Source organism: Hipposideros armiger, unplaced genomic scaffold (assembly GCF_001890085.2).
Source record: "Hipposideros armiger isolate ML-2016 unplaced genomic scaffold, ASM189008v1 scaffold_493, whole genome shotgun sequence".
Taxonomy (NCBI): domain Eukaryota; kingdom Metazoa; phylum Chordata; class Mammalia; order Chiroptera; family Hipposideridae; genus Hipposideros; species Hipposideros armiger.
The window spans coordinates 462730-487905 of record NW_017731843.1 but is presented as its reverse complement, the minus strand read 5'-3'; the positions used below and the strand labels follow the sequence as shown (position 1 = coordinate 487905).

General features: G+C 50.0%; 1 protein-coding gene across 3 annotated transcripts in view; it reads right to left on the bottom strand.

Annotated features, from left to right (window-relative positions):
- Positions 1-435: 435 nt before the first annotated feature.
- Positions 436-25176, bottom strand: part of GALNT14 (polypeptide N-acetylgalactosaminyltransferase 14) — a 202867-nt gene continuing 178126 nt past the window's right edge. For all 3 annotated transcript variants that reach the window (XM_019667298.1, XM_019667301.1, XM_019667299.1), the window contains exons 10-15: positions 18647-18773; positions 16106-16198; positions 11926-12009; positions 11316-11460; positions 2230-2349; positions 436-1011 (exon numbers count right to left, since the gene is read on the bottom strand). In XM_019667298.1, coding sequence (XP_019522843.1) covers positions 853-1011; positions 2230-2349; positions 11316-11460; positions 11926-12009; positions 16106-16198; positions 18647-18773 — 728 coding nt within the window. In that variant the 3' untranslated portion in view covers positions 436-852. The remainder of the gene's footprint in view (positions 1012-2229; positions 2350-11315; positions 11461-11925; positions 12010-16105; positions 16199-18646; positions 18774-25176) is intronic.

Genomic DNA, 25176 nt, shown 5'->3' with positions numbered 1-25176 from the left:
AATCCATACTGGCCCACAGAGCCATCTAGGGTGGTGATTCTAACCAGGATGGGGCTCTGAATCAACTGAGGAGCCTGGACCCCATTCTGGACCTACTGAGGTGGGATCCCCACAGGTGGAACCTAGAGTCCTTGAATAGATACAATTCCCCCAGATGAGACCAACCATATATCCCTGGGTAAGAACCACTGATGAGCTCCCACTCCCTAACTTGACATAACAGGAACTGAAGGGCCAGAGAAGTTACAGGTCTCTTTAAGGTCACACAGCCAGTCAGTGGCAGCCCAGGATAAGAACACAGGTCTCCTACCTCCCTGACCTCTTCTCTGTCCACTCTGCCACAAGACTCCAGAGCCTCCAGGCGCCCACTCAATGGAGATCTCAGCCTAGCCCTGAGCTAACGTAAGTAGAAACAAAGTAAGAGATACACAGAGAAAACTTCTAAGGTTCCTTTATTAGTTTCGAAAACAACCTCCCTTCTTTAACCCTTCAGTTTAGTCCTGGCCTAGAGACAGAAAGGTCTTTTTCTCTGGCCTCTTGTGTAAGAAAAGAAACAACATTAACACTTCCCAGTAAATCTCTGTCTCCAGCATCAATCGGGGGCAGACCAGGTCAGGCCTGGAGCTTCATGGCATTGAGAACACGTGGGATCTGTCTCTGAGCTCCACTTGGCTTGCAATCTTTTCCTCCATCCTCCCTGAGACAGCCGTTCCTGCCCTGGGGGGCTCTGCCTCCACCTCCCAGCTCAGGACGTTTGCAGTAGTCACAGGCCGCTTGCAGCCTGAATTTCCAGTCTGCTTCTCACTGGGGGAAGCGCCACCCCATGGCCCCCGCTGGTTCCGGCATGTATCCTCAAGAGCTCACCATGTCCCAGTGCTGGCTCATGAGTGAGGACTCGCATGGGTTGACCACGATTTCCCTGCTATTCTCAGTGCCATCACCAAACATGTCTGTGTCTAAGCAGAGGTGGGATGCCATGTGCTCGATGCGGGAGCCAGTCTTGGTCCATTGCTGAGAACATGGAGAGGAGACAGGATGAACCAGGATTCTCTTGCTAAGGCCTGGGTTCTATCAATAATATCAGGAGTTCCAGCGGAATCAGAAATGTTTCACCACATGCCTAGGGTCACCTCGAGACTTGACTTCATGGTCTCAGAGAGGAATAAAACCACAACTAATTGCTTTGCTATGTATTGTTGTTGTTTTTTGTCATTTTTTTTTCATCAGATAAAAAAAGTAAAAGCAAAATCAATGTTTGCTAGGAAAACTCATTAGAAGGGAATAACCTTCCAAGCAAGAGGCCAGAAAATGTGAAGCAAGTTAGTCACAGGAGCAAACAAGGAAATGATCCGTGCTCGGGGTCCGCATGGTCGTGAAGATGTGGGAGCGAGCTGGGGGCTGACCATGCAGGAGGGCCAGGGGTGGGTGGGGCTCCTGGGCAACATGCAAACCTCTGCTCCTGTCATCAGCACTCGGGGGACCCAAGCAGAAAGGAGGGTCTCATACTGCTGCTTCCTAGATGTCATCTCTCATGACAAGAAAAGAGGGGGTGAACACATATTGGGGAACCACCACTGAACAGCTACCACGGACCATCTCAGTTCATTTCTCTAAACAGCTACCCTGTGTGGTAGGCATTATCAACTCCATTTCATAGAACAGAAAACAAGCTCAGAGAGATCTAGCAACCTGCCATGAGTCACACAGCCAGTGAGACATAAATGGGCATTTCAGTCTCAGTCTCCCTAATGCCAGTACCCAACTGGCAGGGAGCTGAGTGGAGCCAACACCTTGCTGCTAGAGGAATTGGGCATGTGGTGTACCCAGAGTGCTATGAACATGGTGACCTCCTGCCAGGGCCCAAGCCTCCGAAAGGCAAAGGTCTGAGCTTGGCTCATCCTTGTGGCCCTGAAGGCTTTGTGCCAGTCCTCTCCTGCTCTGGGATCCCAGGTGGGCATCGGAGCAAGACAGGAGTGCAAGATGCACATGCACGCTGGGGTCCTACGAGGTCAACAGGCTTTGGGGTGGGAAGCCGAGCACCGGGGCCGGCACCATGGGTGGCATCAGAGGCAGCTCTCTGTCCCTCTCCTGACCATCAGGACCTCTTTCTTATCAACGCTTCCTCTTCTATAGTTTCCCTTTTTTCCTGCACATGAGACTTAGACCTACACAGGCCGTCACATTATCAAAGGTGGCCCCTCCCCAGGGCAGACCCCACTGCGCACTTACCTGCTTGTCATCTCCATTCTTGCAAAGGGCAAGAACCACTGGGGCTCCAGGGAAAAAGGTGATGACCGACAGGCACAGCTCCTCCTGAATGATCTGCTGGGTGTATGTGAAGGCCCAGATCTGAGGGGAAGAGGCCAGGAAGGGTCGTATTAGGATCCTTGGGTGTCACCGAGGTGGGATACCACCGTGCCCACATGTGGTAAAAGGCACTGGTGTGTGTGGGGTTGCTAGCAGGAATCTGCTGTCATCAAGGTCACCTTGGAAAATGCTACTGAAGAGGCAGAGACCCGTAGGTCATGCCCCGCTGCACTCTCAGTCCCCACACTCCATAAGGGGGACTGTTGCGGGGCACGCAGGCTGCCTCAGGGAGGCGCTGAACAACACCCCAGCTGAGCTGTGTGGTGTCCAGTTTTTGTTTAGATCGATGTCTGTTCCCCACACTTGACATTTCTAGCAGCTACCTGGCAGGCCACCCTCTCTCCCCACCACCAGCTATCTTTAGAATGTCCCTTCTTTGAAAAGGAGTCTAAATTGGTGTCCTGAGAACATGAGAGTTATGACAAGAGGCAGTTGGAGGGACAAAAGGAACGAAGTGTTCCGAGGGAGGGAGTGGAAGAAGAGAGAAGAGGGAAAGAGGAAAGTCACGAGAAATAAATTACTCCAGGCGGATGCATGCACCCCAGCACTCCAGCTGAATACATCATTTGGGCCCTGAGCTCCTGAAGGGAGAGAAACTGAGAAATCAGACGGACAAGCAGAGTTCTGGTGACCAAAGGAAAAGGGGCTTTCTGTGCGGTTCATTATGAGAAATGTGCCAGAGGTCAGACAGCAACTCACTGCTGAAAAAGCCATGCACTTCCCAGCTCTTACATCAAGGGGCGAAAGTGCTGACATAATAATGTCAAAATGTGAACCTCCAAGAGGTTTTGCCCAGGCTGGAAAATGGGGATATTTGCCTGTTGCCTTCATCATAGGGCAAGGAGGATGATTCCTGAACTGGACACCCTGAGAGAAGCTGGAGAGAGGACCCCATTAAGGGCTAGGTCCCTTCTCTTCTACTTCACCGCTGCCAACCAGGTGACCCTCAACTTCTAGACCAGGCCCCTCATCGGCTATTTCTCCTTGGCCCAAGAATGAAAAAACGGTCCCTTAGCTGGCTAGGTCAACTGCTCTAGGACAATGTGTCCTGTAAACGGACACAACAATCACCTGTCCCTTGCTCTGCACCTTGCCTAACTCATGGTAGCCACCTCCCGGCCCTGGGCCTCTCCTGACCTCCACTGTCTATTGATATTGATGTCTTTCTGTGACTTGGCTTGTGCCTCCTCCTTTCCCACAGGTTTGGGTCCTTCTTCTGTCTCCCACGGAACCACCTGGATGCTGACTGCTGCCTTTTTGGATCTGGGACCTTCCCCTGTCCCTCACACCTGGATGGGGCCAACAGCCCAGTGGGAACCTCTGTTCCTAAGGGTTAGGTCCCGCCTGTGGATTCTTTGGTCCCTTTTTATCTTTTCAAATTGCAGGTGTTAGGAGAATACCTAGAGTAGAAAGTACTCCCTGGGCAGTGGATGGAAATATAGATGAAAAAAGATTGGCTGTGATTTGAGAATTCGTAAAGCCTGGGGATAGGTACATGGGGGTTTTTTATACTCTTCCATCTATCTCTATATCTATATATATTTGAAATTTTTTATAGTAAATAGTTATGAAACGCACTCCTTGATACATATCAAGAAATTCTCCTCTGGCTTTGTGAACGTCGCTGTTCTACACAGACCACTTGCCTTCCTCCAGAATAAGCTGAAAGGGCAAAGATGCTTGTATGCAGAGGCAACACCAAACCAGGATGATATGGCTAATAATGGCTAATGTTTATGGAGAACTTATTGTGTGCTAGGTGCTGCTCTGGGAGCTTTACACAGATTAATTTAATCTTCCTGAGCATCCTATTAGGTCGGTATCATGATTATCCCCGTTTTACAGATAGTAAAAGTAAGGCTCAGAGAGGTTAACCAGAGTCACGTACTACTAAGTGCCGACTCGATCAGCTCTACTATTGCTGCTGCCGCCAGAGTCATGGCTGTTTCTGGAACCCTTTTATTCAAGTTCAGTCACAGGAGATGTCTGTCCCTGAGATGCTCTTCCAGGTTGTAAATATTAAAACTGTACGTCAGCTCCATTTTGACAGGAGATAGCTGGCAACAGATCCTTCTTCTTGGCCAGTCCCAATGGCAACCCCTATGAGCAGGGAAACAAAGGTCGCACCCCATGTTGAAATAGGGGACGGAGCTGACCAGACAGCAGGCCTCTTCCCTAACTGATGGGAACTGGGGCAGGAGTAGCAGTGGAGGCCCACACTCGGCGGGACTCCACACCAGACCGGGGGACACGCAGCACTGGCTTCCAGCCTGGACTGCCTTCCTTTCTCCCTACCCCTCCTCTGTCCCCCACCATCAACTCCAAGCTCAGTCACTCCCCTCTAAAGTGTCCTCCCTGGGCCTAGGTGTGTGCTCGGAACACAGTGCACCTTGGAAGGACAGATCCAGGGGTGAGATACACACACCTCCTGAAATCAGGCTCGGGTCATTTGGGTGGGGGGTTCTGGGGTCCTAGATGTCTAGAGTGTGATCTAGAAGGTGGTAACGGGTCCTGGGTGTTGGTCCAGAGAATTACTTGCGCTGCTGAGAAAGGAGAGAAGGGCCCGGGGTCCTGGGTCAAGGGCAGGGCTGCCAGGGAGCTATCTGCCCAGGCCGAACCACAACTGGCCTCAGCTTCAGACCTCTGCCATCATCTGGAAATGAGGCTAAACATACAGTCACTGATGTGTCCCACTGTCCCACCACAAACCTTACAGTGAACCTTGCCTTAGCATTTTAACAATAAACCCTGCAATTATCTTATGATCATCACAATACACTGGCATTTTATGTTAAAAGCATTACTGATTCAACATAAAAACTTAAAATATACCATAATTTCTGAAAGCCCATTTTGGCACATTTCTTCTTTTTTAATGTCTGAGGGGCTTCAAAAACTGGAAGTGCTGGGGATGGCAGGAGGAGCGGGTGGTTCTTTTGATATCTGAGACACCCCATCCATCCACAAATGCCTTTTGGGAAGAAATGCATAGGGTACACCCCAGAGGCAGGGGTCTGAGGAAACCACCTCAAGACCCCCCAGGGGAGAATGCGCACAGCAACAGACAAGGATCGAAGCCCTTCCACTAAGTGGATTCTATTAGCTGGTGCTTTACTGGCATTGAAATAATTCAGCCTCACCATTTCCCAGAGGAACAGAGCTCTCTGGCCACATCTGCAGGAGAGGAGAGAGGAGAGGGAGGCAGAACACAGGAGGGGTCTGCTGGGAGCAAGCAGGGATTTCCCGATCCCCACTCTGCGGCCTGTCAGACTTCCCAGAATGGCCGGTGATGAATGGGTTTATTACACGAATCCCGGAGTCAGAAATGGATTCAGGAAGGCAGCAATGGCTGCTCAGGCTGGCCTGGCCTCATCGGTGAACACTGGTGATGACTCCATTTGGGGACTGGCCGAGTCACAGCCCCGACCCCTAATGCACACAGGCACAGCGAGACACATAGAAGGAAACCCAGAGGCCGTCCTGGAGGTGGTGGGGGTGGCCTGGCCCCCTCTGGGACAGGCCGGTAAGGGTCTGAGGAGGAGGGGGTCCTCCCCTGGAAAAGGGGAACTGATGATAGGGAAGGGATGGTCCCGGCTGGACAGCTTTGTGGCTTCTGGGCTGAGAGGAAGTCTCTGTAGACAGCCACTGTGGTGGGAGAGAAAGGACTGCCTGGCAGTGGGGGCAGCTGACTTCTCTCTAGTAAATGCACATCTGGCCACAGCTGTGAACACTGGGATACAATGGGCCACAGCACCCAGCCTGGGGCTTGCTGTCTTGCACTGCATGGAGTAGCAGAGACAAAAGGTTTTCTTAAGAGGAGATAACTGAAGGAACAAAGTTCTGACAGAGGCAGGCATGAAGATGAGTGGGGGGGCACAGGCCGGTCTTAGAATGGTCCTGGGCCACCTCTAGGAAGCAAGAAGCAATCATCAGCCTAGGGCAGCGGCTCTCATTTGGGGGGGGAGAGGGAATTTTGCCCCCATCCACCTACCCAGGGGTCATCTAGCAGTGTCTGGAGACCCGTTTTGATTATTATGACTAGGTGGGGGGGATGTTACTGGCACCTAGTGGGTGGGCCAGCAACGCTGCTAAACATCCTACAAGGCACAGAACAGTCTCCACACAAAGAATTATCTGGCACAAAGCATCAACAGTGCTGAGGTTGAGAAACCCTCTCCTAGTTTTAAGGGCTTGGTCTCTGAAGGCAGCAGGCCTGTGTGAACCCTGCTCTGGCATTACTCATGTGTGACCTGGGAAGTGTTGGTCAACTTCTCTCGGCCTTGCCTACTCCATCTGTGAAATGGGGGTAATAACAGGACATGGTTCATGGGGTTGTTTGAAGATTAAACAAGATGATGCATGTGGAACACGTAGCCCAGTGACTGCCCTCTGGCGTAGCGTCTCCACGAAGAGCATTTTATGATACATGAGAAGTGGCTGGGTGAGGACAGGGAAGCATTCACATGTGGAGAGAAGTTAGGGGGCTGTGCTTTCATTAACACAGAAGCCCACAGCATTTGCTGATGGTGGTGAATTTCCTGTTCAAAAATTCTTCCGTGTGGGGAATAGTAAACAAGAGAGAAGAAACACTGAATGCACTGGGGCTATGCTATGGTGAGATGGCCAAAATCACTCCTTTATAAGGGACTCAGGTTGTAGGTGCATCACATCCACTGTATTTAATCCTCGTAGTGACCCTGGGAGGTAGATACAGTTTTATGGATGGGGAGACGGAGGTCAATGACTACTCAGGGCAATGCCAGAAGCAGACCCTGGGCTTGACTGTGAACGTGGCACCTCCTTGGTGGGATGGGATTTGAGCTGAGGGGCCACCAGCTGGCCTCGAACCTCTATGGCCACACTGGGCAGCAACCTAGTTCATCAAACACACTCTCGAAGCGCTTCAGACACAGTGTCTCGAATGAAAAAGTGGGTTCAAGTGAAACTTTAGTTCACCGACCTCTTGAGACCCCTGGATCCCTGGCGGCCAGGGCTGGACTCCTGGCCCACCAGCTTGCTCACCCTGCTACCACTGCTACCTCAGCTCTCTCATATGAAAAATGAAGATACTATCGGTTCTTACCGCAGAAGGTCACGGAAGGAATAAATGGGTTAATACATGTATGTGTCCGGGATGGTGCTGATCACAGAGCAAGTGCTAGTTCCTGTCTGCATGTTGACTGTGATGATGGAGGAAGCTGACAGGAAGAGAGATGACCCTCTAGGTCTTCCTTTAGGAAACGGTCTTTGCTTTGCCTCCCAAATCTGCTGGTCAGGAATTGAGATGGGGCCATTCCCAAGGATATGTTGAGAAAGCTCAGGGAGGACAGGTGGTATTAGGCAGGGAAGGGGGACACACTGGCAACTTGTCTCACTGGCAGACTCACCAGAGGGGTTAATGTGAGTCCAGGTTTAGGGATAGAGCATTTATTTGTATCTCACCTACCCAGGGTATCCAACTGCTGGCACGCATAATTCACAAGCCAGTGGTCTGAATTGATGGGGATACAGATAGAAGGACACCCTCAGAAGTTTTTATGTGGTTCCCGCTCCTTTAAATGGGGATAGCAACCAGATTGGTGCATTTGTCTTCCTTCTACTTCCACAAGTATTCTAGGGAATCCAATAAAGTTAAGAGGAAACTTGTTAACCTGGCGGCTTCTTGGACTTCACACGTTTACAAACTGATGATATATTTCTTTTGCCTTCCACCCAACGCATCAGTTTGCTGACAGCTTCAATACACACTCAGATTAGACATTTTGTTTCCAAGGTTGACAAGCAAGCCGAGAAAGGGAGGTGAGGCAGGGTGAAGGATGGATAGGGCGGGAGGTGGAGCAGGGACGAGAGCCAGCATCGGAGCCAGAGGACAGGCAGTGTCTGACAGTCTCTTTTCAATAATGAGGACACATATGTCTGGCAACACACCGCCTGGACAGTGAGCGGCCAGTTGGAAGCAAAACTCAGCTCTTGGCTTCCATCCTCTGCTGTTCTTCCACCTTAGACATCTGAGACAACAGAATCCCCCACCCAAATGGCTTGAGCCTGATTTCAGGACGTGTGTGGATCTCACCCCTGGGTCTGTCCTCCCTAAGTGGACTGTGCTCCTAGCCCATACCTAGGCCTAAGGGGGACAGTTTAGAGGGGAGTGATCAAGCTCGCAGTTATGGTGGGCAACAGAGGAGGGGTAGGGAGAAAGAGGACAGTCCAGGCTGGAAGCCAGTGCTGCGTGTCCCCCAGTCTGGTGTGGAGTCTGCCGAGTGGGGGCCTCCACTGCTACTCCTGCCCCTGTTCCCATCAGTTAGGGAAGGGGCCTGCTGTCTGGTCAGCTCCGTCCCCTATTTCAACATGGGGTGCCACCTTTGTTTCCCTGCTCATAGGGGTTGCCATTGGGACTGGCCAAGAAGAAGGATCTGTTGCCAGCTATCTCCTGTCAAAATGGAGCTGACGTACAGTTTACAGTTTTAATATTTACAACCTGGAAGAGCATCTCAGGGACAGACATCTCCTGTGACTGAACTTGAATAAAAGGGCTCCAGAGCCAGCCATGACTCTGGCGGCAGCAGCAACAGCAGAGCTGTGGCATGGCAGCCAGATTTTGCAAATTCTGCCTTCACTACTCACTAGTCTATAACTTTGGATAATCTCTCCAGGACGTGTTTTCATGTAAAATGAGGATATTAGTAAGATAGTCGTCCCCCCTTATCCAGAGAGGATGTGTCCCGAGACCCCCGGTGGATACCTGAAACTGCGGATAGTAACGAACCATATATATAAAGATATATATAAACCACCTATATCTATATCTATGTCTATACCTATATCTATGTTTTTTCCTATACATACATACCTTTTCACTTAAAGGAAGCACTTTATGGCTTCTCTCTGGCATTCTGAATTGCCAGCACTGTTACTCTAGTGCTTTGGGGCCATTATTCAGTAAAATCAGGGTCACATGAACACAAGTGATAACAGGACAGTCAATCCGATAATTGAGACAGCAACTAAGTGACTAACAGGTGGGGAGTGTACACAGTGTGGAGATGCTAGACAAAGGGATGGCTCACGTCCCTTTGGGAGGGGGTGGGATGGCCCGAGATTTCATCACGTCCCCTTTGTGTCCTGCTGGAGCAAAGAGATAGTTCTTGGGAAAGTCCTGGCAAGCTGGAGGCTGGTGGTGAGATACCTCAAATGTGAGGCCAAGAATGTGGATTTTTGTGGCAGACAATGGGAACCATTGAAGGCTGTACTGAGATGGGGGGCAATGGTTTGATGACCGCATGCCAGATAGGGGGGGTGAGGAGCAAGGACTGAAGGCTATGGCCATAATCTAACATAATGGTTCCCAACTGGGGTAGTTTTGCATCCCAGGGGTATTTGGTAAAGCTTGGGGACAGTTTGATTGTAATGGCTGGTGTGTATGGGGTGCTACTGGCATCCGGTGGGCAGAGGCCAGGGATGCTGCTAGACAGCCTAAAGAGCACACGACAACCTGACCACAAAGAATTATCCAGCCCAAAACGTCAACAGTGCTGACGCTCAGGAATGCTGATCAGGCATGAAGAAGCGAACACAGGATCCACGAGCATCTGTTCTGAAAGCAGTGATGGGACTTGCAGAAACAGGGGTGCAGTAGAAAGAGTATATAGGAGAAGAGCCACAACAGATGTGCAGGGTTGGAACCACGGAGCCTTCTCATTTCTCAGGATGCACCTCATTTTCAGGTCCTCTGGGAAGAGGGCCCTAATCCTCATGCATAAGTTGAATGCCATCTCTCAGTGTCTATAATGCTCTAGACAAAACCCTGTCTAGGACAGAGTTTATATCAGAAGGGCTGCTTCCTTGCTTATTTCTACATTAGATCCCTTGAGGGACGATGAAGGCTCATGACCTAGCCTTTTATCTCGGCATCTTCACAGTTAGCTGAGAACATAGATGTTTGTTGAGTGAATGAATTCATGGATGGATGGATGAAGATACAGAATTTGTGAACCAATGAGACAGAAAAGGTTGCCAAAGCTGGATGCATGGATAAAATCTCCAAGAAACCACTTATAGGGAAAAGAACAGTGACCTGAGAACCTCAGTGAAAACTCAATATAAGGGTATAAGAGTCGGGGAGAGGAGCCAACAAAGAAAATAGAAAGAATGGAAATGTGAGAGAATCAAGATCATGCCCTACTACCAGAGTCAGGAGGGACGTTATGAGATGGATGTACTTGACCGCATCCAGCAGGCCAAACATTGTAGAGATTGAGGCAGGCTGTGAATTTGTCAGTGACTTAAAAGAACGGTTCTATCCTCAGCGGGGAGAACACTGACCCACAGAATAAGGGGGAGCTATGTTGACAAACCAACTAAGGCACAAGGAAACCTTTCTGAGAAGGGGCGCCATGGTTCCTCCAGACCTGGGGGAGCAGGAGAGAGCAGACACGGAGCCACAGGCCTGCTGAGGGCAGGACAGGGAGGAACAATGGCCCTGCCCAGAGACGGGGCGGCAGATGATGTGACGGTTTTACCCAACCTGATGTTACTACCTCAAAGTCAGGGTGAAATTGGAAGGGAGATTCACAGGGCAGGCATTTCATCCTGCAGCAGCATCACCCAGCGGCATGCTTTTCTGTTTGCATTTTGTATTTGGGAGGCAGCTGTCCTACCTGCCCTGCCTGACCCAGCTCACAGCGGATGGACACCGATGCCGGACTCAAAAACTGCTAATTTAATGGCAATTTCCTATAGGCACAATGATGCCTGGTAAGGCATCTTTCAGAGAATTTCCATGCACCTGGACACCCAGCAGAGTGAACCCAGTCCCAGAGTGAGGGGGAGTCATGCTTCTCTTACTCTGCTGCTGAAATCTGGGTATAACTGGATCTGGTGTCATATAAAAGCAGGTGACAGAGGCTGAGCCTATGCACACGTTTGTGGATCTCCAGCCAGTTACTTACCTGGGACTTTGTATCCTCGCCTTTGATCTTGACACAAGGTCTTAACTTGAGGCTGGCGATCTCTTGGTTCTTCTGCCGTTCAGACTCCAGGCACTTCTGCCTCTGTCGGATATTGCCCTTCTGAATGGAGGAATCCTGGGGGACTCTAGAGCAAAGCCATAGGAGAGATGAGAATCCCTGGATCTTTGGATTATAAGACCAGCAGCTGGAGAGGTGGGGCAGTGTTTTGAGAATGGCAGGGGCATTTCGCCCTGGACTGTGTTACAATGACTTGCTCTGCTCCAGAAAGGCGATACCCCTAGGAACAAAGCAGCAAGGAAAGACCCAGGAGCCACAGGGTAGACGGAGCTTGGAACGGAGCCCGCATCAGCATGTCCATGTCCTCAGGTCACACCCGGGGACTCAGACCCCAGCAATTGAGAAACACTGCTACTGGCTAACCTCAACCCCTCATGCTACTGATTAATATAACTCCTCTTCAGATTTCAGGGATAAGGGTGGGCCAACTGGTCTTCTCAGACCTCTACATACTTAAAAATCCTCATCTAGTTGACCACAGGCTGTCCCTTCTCCCTGCAGCCACCAAAGGCTCAAATAGTAGAGCAGATACCTGAGTTCTGGATAGACATTCTCCAGGTACCACTTGAAGCTCTGGCATTGCAGATTCTTCCTCAGGTTCAGTCTGCTCTCAATGCTGGAGGCAGACACAAGGACAAAACACAGCTGTGTCAGAGATAGGCACCAGCCTGGGAAGCACAACATACAACCTGTGCCCACATCTCTCTGAAGGGTGCTGGAGAAATTAACCAAGAGAGATTTCTAGAGCTCCAGGCAGAGCTATGGGCACACTTAGCCAAATCTACAATGGTGCAGTAATGACACCAAGGACTTGTGCTTTTACTTGAAAATGGATTTTGGGGGTGTTTTTACTTTTCATTAAAAACAAGGCTCCAAGAACACCCAGTGTCACTGTCGGGGCTTGGAGTCTACGGACTCACAAATCCCTTTCTGGAGTCTACAGTAGAAATGTCACCCCCCAACCACCCCAGCCTCAAAGAATCCTCTTCTTTGGCTGATTCTAGGGCCTGGTTATGAATCTGTTCATCAAATATTTATTGACCACCTACTATGTGCCAGGCATTGTGCCTAATGTGGAAAATAATAAGCTTTCAAGCAATAGAGAAAGGTAATGAAACAAGCAATCACAACCTTATGTGGATATGGGGTGGGCACGTGAGAACTATAGGAGCCCCTCAGAGTGGTGCCCTTGCTTGTCGAGTCAGTGTGCTCAAGGTGGTAATGTTGAAGGAAAAGTGGATGTCATCTAGACAAACCAGAAAGTGGGTGAGGCAGGGGAACAGCATCGACAGGATAATGCACGTGAAGAAGTGAGAGCTCTGCTGGCAGGGGCAGCGCTGCAGGAGGTTAACATGTGCGTGTGCAAATGTATGTGTGTGGGGCAGTGGCAGTGTGGAAATGAGTGGGATGACCAATGAAGATACAGACTGCATACGGTCTTGTGAGGCGAGGCTCTGTGGAGTTTGGACTTCTTTTAAGGGGAATGTGTAACTGATGGGTTCTAAGCAGAGCATGACGTGGTGATGTCTGCACTTTAAGAACATCCTGCTGATGGTGAATGGGTCTGATGGGGCAAAGCTGGAGACAGAGAGAGCAGTTATGAGGCAGCTGTAGACACCTAGGTGACCATGCTTTCAGGGAGAAAAGTAGGGGGTGGGAATGGAGAGAAGTGACAGGTTCAAGTCCCCCCACTTCTCTCCATTTGCACCACTAGCACCCACCTGAGTTTCACTGACACCTTGTCCTTCCTGGGCATTCCCACAGAACTGGCCAGCACGCCTCCTTCTACCCCCTAGGACTGCACCAGGCATTCTCATGACACCAACATTTTTATAGAGCAATAGAGCACTCACCCCATTTCCTCACCAGGCTCTAAGCTCCCTGGGGACAGGAATGACTTCATTTTTATTTATTTATTTTTTGATGCTAAAGGTTAAGGACCTGGTTGCTCAGAGCATGAACGAGGCAGTGTCACCAGGATGTGGTGATTGTTTGGAAGTGAGGGGAGAGGAAGAGGGGAGGAGACAAGGTTAACACTCAAGATTTCTGACTGGGGCTATAAGATGCAAGGAAGAGCGTTCATTGAGATGGAGAATATGGGATGAGGAGAAAGTTTAGGCACAAAGTGGATGACTTTGGTGGGAACTTGAGTTGGGCGAGCATGGGAGAGACATCTAGGCAGAAATGTCCAGTCGATATTTGGCTATAAGGGACTGGAGCTCAGAAGAGAGGTCCAGATTGGAGACAGAGATGCGAGTACCAGCAGCACAGAAGTGGTGGTTGATACCAGGGAGAATGTGCAGGAAGAAGGCTTATGGCAGACCTGGGGTAAGGCCAACATGTACAGGTGGAAAGAGGAAACTGAGGCTGCAAATGGGACCAAGAAGGGTGGAGCCTGAGCAGTAGAACAAAAGCCAAGACGGCAGTTATGGAAACCCAGAGATTAGAAGTGCGCTGTAAGGGGGTTGGGGTGGGGGAAGACTCATACTGATGGGGTAACACAGAGAATGTCATGGGTGAGCCAGGTGGGAGCAATCATAGCAGATGGTGGGGGGCATGGCCTCAGATCACAAAGGAGGAGCTGCAGGCAGTGAATACAGGCCACTGTTTCACAAAGCTTGGCTCTGAAGGAACAGAGGACAGGGTGCATGTACAAGTAATAAGCAAAGCTGGAGTGAAGGAGAGTTTTTGTAGTTTTCTTTCCTCCTCTTCCTTTTTTTGATTCTTTAATTTTAAGGTGTAAGACACGAAATAAGTTCAAGTACTGATGGGAACCATGCCATAGAGAAGAAAGATGACTGATCAGGGCGAGGGTGGAGACATGTGGAGCGCAAAGCCCCCTAGAACCATGGTTCCCACACTATCTGCACATTAGAATCACCTGAGGGAGGGGTCTTTTAAAATTCTACAGCCCAGGCCACACCCTAAACAACAGCAACTCCCTGGGAGTGGAATAGAGGCATCAGTGGGTGTTGAAGCTCCCTAGGTGGTTGTGACTAGGAGCCATTGCCCTGGAACCTTGCTTTTGAAGCATGGACCAGCAGCACATGCTCACCTGAGAGCTTATTAGAAATGCAGCCCTGCAGAACCAGCATGCACATTTTAACAAGATCCCCAGGAGATCTGTGTGCACATTAAAGTTTGAAAAGCCCTCAGCCAGGAGGCAGGAGGAGATGAATCCAGACAGTGGGAACTCGATAAATGTTGGTTTATGAATGAATGCAGAAATGAAAGGTGCAGCTGGCGTACTGGTGGAGGACTGGCCTGTCACAGCAGGAGGCACATCTTGTGAGATGAAAGAGACAGAGAAGGATGGTACAGATATAGTGACGTTTATACGTTGGTTTGTCTTGGGAAGTTAAGGCCATCTATCTCATCTATGAAACAGAAGGTGTCATCTGCTGTGAGTGAAAAGAGGGGGTTGGACTCAGCAGCTGGGGAGAGTGGAAAAGGTTTAAATGGAGATGGAGGGAGAACGCTGGCCCGAAAGGTAGCAGGATCAGCAGGCATACGGAGGGCCTCCCTGAGACTTATGGCTACAGAGTGTTGGCAGTATCAGCTGGCATTTCCTAGGACCGTTCAGCAGCATGTGCACAGGGGAGAAAAGAATACAGAATTGGGCTGAGAAAACTTTGCCTGCGGGTGTTGATGCACAGCAGGGAAAAAGACCTGAGGACATCTTTTAAGCATTCTCTTTAAGCAAGAGAGTATAATCCAAGCCAGAGAGAGAAGGTGAAGGACGGGGCGGATGAGGTCTGAGACAAACGCCTTGGGAGGCTCTGAGAGAGAACTGGAGGGACAGCGTGAATTCATAATTTCAGAGATGCAAATCATTTTGGCGGGGTCTGATTTAATCCTCCTGAGCCGAGGTGGGCTTGGCCTTTGAAGCGTAGGCTGCAAAACCCCCATCTGCTCCACAGCCTCAGTCTGACTAGAGTGACATTAGTAAGGCAAAAAGCCATTATTGCTGCCCCCCAACTCCCACCAAAGGACAGGTAACATAAATGAAGTTGCCGTTTTTCCCCACTCAAATCAGCTTTGGGTTGGGGAACGCAACATCACCTAGTTTTAGAATCAGACAGGTTTGAGCCTCATCTCCCTCTTATAGTGGTATGACCCAGGGCAAGTACCTTAACCTGGAGCAGCCTCAGTCATCTCATCTGTAACACAGGGGTAGTTACACCCGCATCTTAGAGTTTGGGGAGGGCTAACGCGGTATCTTCTGTAATGGTATCTGGCACTTAATTCCTTTCTCTGTCCTCTTCTACTCCTATGAAGCTGTTGCATTGCTGTAGGGGACATTTAAATACTTACACTCCTCCTAGGAAGGAGAATTTAGGCTTGGGTCACTGAGAACCAGGAGGAAGGCAGTCAGACCTAGAGGCACTAAGGCTGTTTAGTCCCACATCCTACCTTTCTGTAAAAAGCTGGAAACATCAGTCCATTGTACAAGGACAGCCCCACCTGTTGAGCTTGTGGACTGGGTTGGCAGATAGTCACTCCACAAGAGCTGTCTAATGCCCTTCATGCCCAGAACGGGGCAGGAACAAGAGGGATATGAAAGGAAAACAGCCGTAGCCTGGGGCTTGGAGGGGCTTAGCAGCTCCGGAGACTAGCGAAGCGGACAGGCCTGCCAGGAACATTTTGCCTCGAGCCTATGAGCTGGGGCCATTCTTGACTTTCTGCACAAATTAACCAGAAGGGTCGCTTACTTTCCAAAGGGCCTTTCCAGGGCGAACGGCCGGGCAGCGTAATAGTACTGCTTGTATTCATCCATCCACACTTCAGCTGTCCGCTTCGTGTTCCTAGGGGGAAAAGGGAGTGTCAGAGAGGGGCTGTCGAAGAGGACCTGTGATGTATCCAGTTAAAATACACACCCGTGAGCTAGTTGGCAGCATCACCGAGGAGGGAGTCACCATGGTCCAGTAATGCTGTTCCTCCCAGGGTGCTGAACCCGCCAAATCCCACCCAATCTCCCAAGAGGCCTTCCCCAAGACACAGGATTTTAGTAGTAATAACAAACTCTTCCCCAAAAGGTACGCACTAGAAAAATTACCCTGAAATTGAACTTCTGTGAGTCTCAGGGAAAAAAAATAAAGAAGGCAATCCCAGGGAGAAAAGAGCCAGGAGTAGCCTGGGGTACCCGTACGGTGCCAGGAACCAAGAGGGGAGAGCGAGGCCTGCATTGGCCATCTTGCCTGAGGCCCTCCCCGGGCTCCTGCTCCAGGTGGTCCCTCTTTACACAGGAACAGGCTGACCCAGCTCTCCAAGGGGAAAGCCAATCACACACGGTTTTCCCATAACCCAAGCAACTAGCTTGGTGCAAGTGTCAAGAATTCAGTAATCAAGGCATCTCTGTTAGACATTTAGCCACTCTTAAGTTTCTTTTTAGTCAGGGATTTGCTCTGAGCCTGATCCCAAAGGTCACAGCAAAAAAGACAGAGCAAGACACTGAGATTGTCACCATTCAGCAGTCAGGGAGGCAGAGACACCAGGAAGAGCCCCAGCGTAGAGAAACAATATATGGGAAAACAACCAGAAGCCAGGTGCGTTGTGAGAGTAGCCTATGCTGAGGCCCTCGGAAGTGAACTTGGGGTCTCACTGAAGATGGTGTGCTCCTCCAGGTTTCTGGGTCTGCATGGAGCACAGGCATTTGACAGAGGGGTGTGGCAAGCCCTTCCAAGCTGGTGGACTGAAATGGGTTATGCACGTGCAGCCCAGTTCCTGGAGCGCTGACAGCAGTGATTGCTTTGCTGGCCCTTCCAGTGGCGGAACCATCAGCAAACTGGAAGCTGCTTAGGAGACAGCTGTGCCACCTTTCTCCAGCCATTGAAGGATTCACTGGTGGCATGCAATGTGATGCCCACTGGCCAGGGCCCAGTCTCAAGGACAATGGCTGTTCCGGAGGCTCTGCCCCCTTTTTCCCAGGTTGGCTCCATTCCACATCACAGCCACACTGCGTTCCTACACCAGATGTCCCCAGCTCATCTGAGAGCTGAGGCAGCCCTACCTGTGTTCCCCCTTTGCTCCTGCCTGCTGGGTTTCTCACTGCTCCATTCTTGCCCACCACTTTCCAGGAAAGATGTCAACTTCCCCTGTAGGCTCAAACCTACATCTCCTCCTCCTAGACTGCTATGACCATACCTGTTTGTACGTGTCAAAAACTGAGTACAGAAAAACACAGAGGAGGAAAGTGACACCCCAAAGGAAGAAAAAAAAAAAACCAAACGAGGTGCTTAGCAATTCCCTTCTCCAAATGGGCCAAATAACAGAAGAAAAAAGGAAAAGGAAAGGGGGGAATAAATGGGTGACCAAAACTTTCAAATGAGAAAAGACAAGAGGATTAGGGAAAAGGAGAGAAGTCGCTAGAGCAGCGGTTCTCAACCTGTGGGTCGCGACCCTTTTGAGGGTCGAACCACCCTTTCACAGAGGTTGCCTAAGACCATCAGAAAACAAAAAGATATTTACATTATGATTCATAACAGTAGCAAAATTACAGTTATAGAGTAGCAATGAAAATAATTTTATGGTTGGGGGTCACCACAACATGAGGAACTGTATTAAGGGGTCGCTGCATTAGGAAGGTTGAGAACCGCTGCGCTAGAGGAACGATGAAAAAAAGGGGAAAAGGAATATAAATGAATTATTTTTAAATGAGAGAAAGGTTGAAAGAGAAATAAAGCAAAGAAGAGTACCCCGAGGGAGTAGGAATAGTCATGTGGGCACTGCTGGGTCACTGAGTGCCTGGTTTCTCTGTCCTTCCCCGGGGCAGGAGAGGAGCCCAGCTCCCAGGGCCTGCTTCAGCCTGGACTCTCCCTGTGCACCAGCAAGGCCATGAGCAGCCATGTGCATCTTTTCACTGTACCTCCCCATTCCTGAATCTTCCCAAGGACCTCTCCCCGGTGACCCAGGCTGAAGGTGGAGACAGTGGATCTTCTAGAACTTAGGGGCATAAAACAGCTTCTATTCCTTGATCCCAAACAACCCCAAATAGCCAGAGCCTTGAGACCTGCAGGATGGCACTGCCCAGTCACTTAAAGCCCCCAAGTCCGCATGTGGGGCCTTCTCAAGCCTGGGACCCCTGCCTAATGCTGGATGGTCAGGCCTGACCTCCCTGCTTAGGCAGAGGCCTGGAGAGCATGACATACGGTTCCTGTCCACCCAGAAAACTCAGGCAACCTACCAGAGAACCGGGCACAGCTGCAGCCCTCTGCCACTGCCCTCCCCACGGAGCCCCTGGGATGAACACTTACTTTATATACGTGTTGGCGTTTCCATCCGGGAAAACATATGGGTGCTTCTTCCGGAAGACATGGCCCACTCGGCTGCAGGGGACAATCTCTAGACTGCCCCCACACATCCACACTCTGAAGGAGATTTCTGCAAGACAGCCATGCGCCTCATCATGGCTCCGCCCCCAGACAGGAGGTGGTCACAGGATGGCAGCTTTGAGACACCAGATGCCAGGGAACCCCTGGTCCAAGGAAGCAGTGAGGGTCCACTGCACCAGCCTTAGGCGTGGGGTTAAGAGCTGAGTCCACAGCCAGACTATGTGCTCCACTGGCTGGGCAACCTCAGTTTTCCCATCTGCAAACAGGGATGATAATAACTCACACCTGAGAGGGAGGCATGATTTCATATGGAAAGAGTGGACTGCACAGAGGAGGAGCACGTATCTAAATCAGCACACAGGACGCATTCAGGACCAGCTGCCATGCCTTAGCCTGGAAAGGAGAAGCCCTGGGCCACAAGAGCACTGCTTTTGAACACATGGAAGGTTTCAGCATGGAAGACATTACACTGGCTCAGAGGACCCAAGAGGGTTAGAACTAGGACCAAGGAAAAAGAATTTCCATTAAAAAATATAGAGGATTTGCTGACAGTCAAGGTCAAGACAGAAGTGGCTGTCATGGAGTTAGTGAGTTTCGCACTCTGACAGGCTAGCAAACCACATGGCCGGGATTCAACAGAGATAACCAGTTCCAGGAGTCACCTGGATGAGGTGTCCTGGAGAGCACCTCCCAATACCCAGATTGCAATTCTATCACTCTGCAACGGCACCTGAATCACAGCCCTCCCGGAAGAAGGATACTGGGAGCAGCCAGAGAATGTGCTAGAAGCCTCAAAGCTGTTGCTAGGGGTGCCTCCCTGGGTGGAGATTTTGCACAGGTACCCATTTCTTCCTGGTTGAGGCTGCTGCTGCTGCAGGGACCCCAGGGAGGTGGGTGGGGTGACTGATGGCTCCCCACCCCTGTACCCCACTGGGAATGCCATGGGTGGGAAAAGCCAGCTTCCTATCTGGGAGTTACTGCCCAGCTGCCCTGCTTCTGCAGTTGAGCTCAAGTATAAGGAGGACAGGCTGGTCCAGGAGAAACCCATGCCTGTGAGTGACTTCCCCTGGGAGGGGCCATGTGGCAGCAGGCCGGGTATCTAGGAGCGGTAATGAGGATGCAAGTATTCCACTGCTTTCCCACCACACGTGTGTCCTGCACACTCTCCCGCACACTGGGGCCCATCTCCCTTGGTCTCTTCCCCCTGTGTCCTCTCTCTCATCTGCTGTCCCTCCCGCTTCCTTCTCTCTCTCTCCTTTCATTCCAACTACCTAAGCAGGTACCCGGACCCCTTCTTCACCCTGATCCTGACCTGCTCTCTCACTCACCAGTCCTCAGCCACCCTTTACCTGTCTTTCCCCTACTGCCTTCTGCCACATGTCCCTGGAAAAGCCACTTGAGCTGCAGGCAAGGTTTCCTTGACCCTATGCTCCCTGTTGCCACCTTCTCCACACCTGCCCCTCTACCTGTCCAGGTGCTCTCCCGGACAGGCTATAGTTCATCCTCAGAAGTTCCCTCGGAGTGGGAACAATGTGAATACTAGGATGAAGAAAGAACTCAAGGTTGCTACCGAATAATGGAAAGAACCTGAGGTGGGAGAAAAACAGGAAGAGCTTGGCTCTGGGGTCAGCAGCCCCAAGGCTGTCGTAACCTACTAGCTGCGTCCGTGGGAGAACCTGCTTGGCCTTGCTGAGGCTGGGTCTCCACATACGTCAAACGAAGATCATACAAATAGTCCACAGGATTGCTGTCGACATGAAATCAAATTGTGAGAATAACTAAAAACTCGAAGTGCGATGGAAAGATCAGGGATGGTTATGAAGAGATGTTCCTCTGAAACCAGTCTCTTTAAAACATGGACACCGATGACATCGCCCACCTGTGCCCATTTCCGACTTCCTTCTTCTGCCACAGAAGGCACTTGAAATTGGTGGACTTAACGTCAGATTTTGATTTTCCATCAAGGTCCACAGTTCATAGTGATCCGGCGTTTGGCGGGGACACTGCTGGAGTCGTGTTCCCCAGGCTGGTGTTTGCAGGAGACATGGAACAATAAGTGGGCTTAGCCCACGGACAACATTCATCTCAGTGTGCCGAGGGGCTGAAGGAGTCAGTCCAGGGAATTATGTTAGTACACGTGTGAATTTAGTTTCCGGATGTCTTCTTAACAGGCCTAAGGTCTACTGTACTCTCCAGCATCTCAACAGGGTCTGCTCTTGTTCCTAAAAAAGGAAAACGCTCTAATCCCTCATAACTAGAGATGGAAGCCTTGCTTACTAGATATAACTTACAAATTCTGTGCCAGCTTTCTTCCAAAAATATGCATACATTTTAGCTATGGTGTCTTCCTTTCCATGTATTCAAATGAGACATATGTCCTTCCTCATTTGCAAAGTGAATCCCTCCCTCCAAACGATGCCTCAGTCTCCCCCCCACCTCCACACACACACTGACACCCCTGCAACCTGCTTCTTTCCCTGTGCTCCTTTGGCCCAGCATTTTGCTTTTCTGACTCCCCTCCCCTCTGCCACAGTCATGCATAGGTCCACACCTTGGAAATACTGTCACCTGACCCTGGTCCTTCTCCACATTCCTTCTGGTCTCCTGGCATTCTTCACACCAAGGCTCTCTCTCTGACGCTGCTTCATCTGAATCCAACGTTCCTTTGACGCTGAGGACTCAGCTCCATCCCGCAGCCCCAGCTCTACTCCGGGCTCTGGCACCAACGTCCAGTGGCTGCCTGATGCTCTGTCGTGGGCACTGGACACCATCAGGTGCTGTGTGTCTTCCACCCCATCAGCATGCTCCCACAGCCAGCCTCCTCTCCTCCACCACTAAAACCACTCTTCTTCCTCATTTCCTGTGTCTGGTGCTTTAGCCTAGAGCTTCAGAGTATGTCAGTTCTGTAAACATGAGCCACGGGAGGAAAATGACCCCTTCCTTTACTTCTGGGCTGACGTTTGTTCGGCCTTCCCTCAGGTGGCAGCTTATTAGTCATCCCAACAATCTCACTCATGGTTGTGCTTGCTCTTATTTTTTAAATTGTATTATTTTTTTTAAAAGATCTTTATTGGGGAATTGGGGGAGGGGAACAGCGTTGGGAAATCAGGGAAGGGGAGCAAACAAGTTGCTGTCCTTTGGTTCTTCAGTCTAGTTGTGGAGGACGTCGCTTCACTGGCCCATGTTGGTATTATCATTGTGCTCTTCCCGGCTGAGGCAGTTGGTTGCTGGCCATTGGATGGCCGCTCACGGTTGCTCACAGCAGCCCAGCTCCAGGTGGAGCTGTTGTTCACCATCTTAGCTGTAGAGGGTGCAGCGTCACTGGCCCATATGGGAACCAAACCGGAGGCCCTGCTGCTCAGAGCTCACGGTCTCAAGCCAACTCTTAACCAACTGAGCTCCCGGCCTGCCCCATGCTCTTATTTTATGATGCAGAAGTAGTTCTGATAGGGCAATGGACAGTACATAGCTGGGAACTGAAACATGTCTCCCCAACTCCAAAATTCATGCTCTTACCTGATTCCACTCTCCCTCAGTACTGAACACCCACCATCAGCCAACACAGCTGTGGCTACAAAGATGCTGATTTTCACATGCTCACAAACTAACAAGAGAGACAGATCTATAATCAGCAGTCACATTTTTTCCTCATCCACTCATTCCTCCACGCTTGACGAATGTGTCTTAGTTTTCCTTCAGGTCAACTGATGCCAGTCATAGGATTCTACAGCTTTAGATGCGTAATATATTCTCTCCTCTGGAATCCAGATTGTTGTTACTGAGATGATCTAAGACACGTGGCCTAAAGTGCATTGCTGTGCTGCTGGCCAGAGTTGGGGCAGTCTGGGCCATGCAGCTTGGAGTGTCCAGATTAGCATAATGATTTACAGGTATTATAGTGTAGAGTATTTAAAACCTAGGATATAGATTTGCCCTACCCTATCTGCATCACGGACTTCAAGAAAATGATCCGTATCCTCCCAGAACTGCAAGCTGAGCCCAGTGATTTACAGCTATCTGCTGAAACCTCTGAGAAAGTCTTGTAATTTCATGGCCTCAGGCAGTGGGGGCTCAGACATCAGAATTGCTGCAGATGAGGTGGGAGGCACTGAGCCTTCCAGGCACAGACCTAGGTCCTCAGTCTCCAAGTCTGCAGGTCCTGCAAAGTCGTCACTTTCTTACATGAAGGAGGACAGAGCAAAATGACAACGTAGGAGGAGGAAAAAAAGATGATGAAGGGAGTTTATAGAAGATTCTGGGCAAATCAGCACCCACATAATCTCCCTGGTGATGAAGGTCACACAGACCCAAATCCACTTTGAATTCCAAGCAGAAAAATGTGTAATTATCCCATCCTTATTGGGGGCACTATTATCTTATGATTTTCTTTAGACTTCAGATTTAATACTTAAGAGCAAATTGTCCTTTCCACCTTCCATTTTTACCTCTTCCTATCTCCTCATCAATCCATCAGTTGTTTTACCAGTGCTCAGAAGCCCTGCACCCTTCACCAGAACCAACGTCTATGTGACACGCCCATGATGGTGGACAGGAATTCAGGGGGCAGGGGACAGCTTTCTCCCTAGGAACTAAACCACAGCTATTCGTATGCCACTGCTAGCCCATAATGGTCAAGGTTCTAATTTCATTTTACAGCGTGCTTTCTACGCAAAGGCAAAAGGAGCACTAGACATGGGCTCTGCTGAATGTAATGCCCTCTGTTTTAAATGAAGCCACATATATTATACACAGATATCTACTGTATACATAATAACATTATCCAGTCTACCTTTGGCCAAGTTGAAATCTATTGAGAACAAAGGGAGTAGAGTGGAAAGTGGTAGGCAGAAAAAGACAGTCACCTTGCCATTTTTACTCATAAGTCCACACATATAAATGCGGTGACAGGGACCTTTCCTTTCAATAATCTTTACATTCTCAGGGCCTCCTGGGCCAGAAAGCTGTTATTATTTTTTTAATGAGTGCATGGACTCAAGCAGAGATAATCTTATTGACCCACAAAAGACAGCCTTGAATCTGGGACAATCATGGCTGCATCCAGGCTCCCAACTTCTGAACAAATAGTAACCACAGTCACACCTTGACCACCAAGGGCCATATAATTGTGAATGCCAATGTGGCACCCTTTATCTTTCTACATTCCCAATGGAAAAGGATGGCTTCTAGGGGTCTCCCCTGGGCATGGGACTTTAGCAAGCAGCCCAGACAAGGAACAGAACAATAGCCAGCTTTTACTTCACTCTCCACCTTGGGGGAAGGATGACTTTTCATCAGACTTGGATGCTTCTCAGACGAGGCCATTTCTCTCATCTTGAGCCACCATACAGAAAGCTGGAGGGGTAAACTATTCCAGCAGGTCTGACACAAGGGTCCTGTAACAAATGGTGCTCACACGAAGCCTGAAGGGGAAGCAGAGGCACTGCACGTTATCTAATTAATCTTCACAGCAGCCCTGTGAAATGGCAGTGTAATTGTTTCTTTTGCTGCCGTAACAAATCACCACACTAACCTGGTGTGTGGGTTTGATTGGGCCTCGGCTGAGGGCTGCCCAAGGCCAAAATCAAGGTGTCAGCAGGATCTGTTCCTTTCTGGGGCCTCTGAAGAAGAACCTGCTTATGAGCTCATTGAGGTTGTTTGCAGAATTGCGCTCCTCAGTTCTGGGCTGAGGGTCCTTTCTCCTTAATGGCTATAGGCCAGGAGCCTCCCTCAGCTACTTCTATGATGCCCCCTCCATCCTCAAACCAGCAGTGGCCATCCCAGTCCCTGTCATGTGGCCAATCTCTGACTTCTCCTTCTGTTCCATCTCTTCTGTCTCTAGCCGACACGTGATCACGTGACCAGACTGGCCCCAACCCCCACTGGATAATCTAGGATCATCTCCCAACTTCCTGGTCAGTGCGCTTAATTATATCTGCAAAGTCCCTTTCGCCATGTAAGGTATCACCCTGACATGTTCTAGGTGACAAGATGGTCTCTTTGACCAAACTTTGGTCAGGCTCCTGTAAGCCCCCTTCTTGACGAGGACTTGACCTTGGCCCCTGTCCTTGTTGGGCCTACATTACCCAGTTGTAGCAAGAATTCTGCTAAGCCAGTTTAGAGAGAATCCCCCACCCTTGATATCTAATTACCCTGGCAAGAACGCTTAGGTCACTTTAGCACAAACTCCCACCTCTGATGTACTATGTTAATAATTTCTATCCACCCACACCCCACCCTGCTCCATGGCTCTAAATTCCCACCTGCTCTTGTTATATTTGGAGTTGAGTCCCATCTCCCTCTTCTCTTGCTGTAGTCTTGATACCTGTTGTGATAGTCCTGAATAAAGTATTCCTTACCATTTTAACAAGTCTCAGAATAATTTTTTCTTTAACACAGGGATTAGGGGAGGATATCTCATGGGGGAGCCACTTTCCCTACCACAGGGATCACTT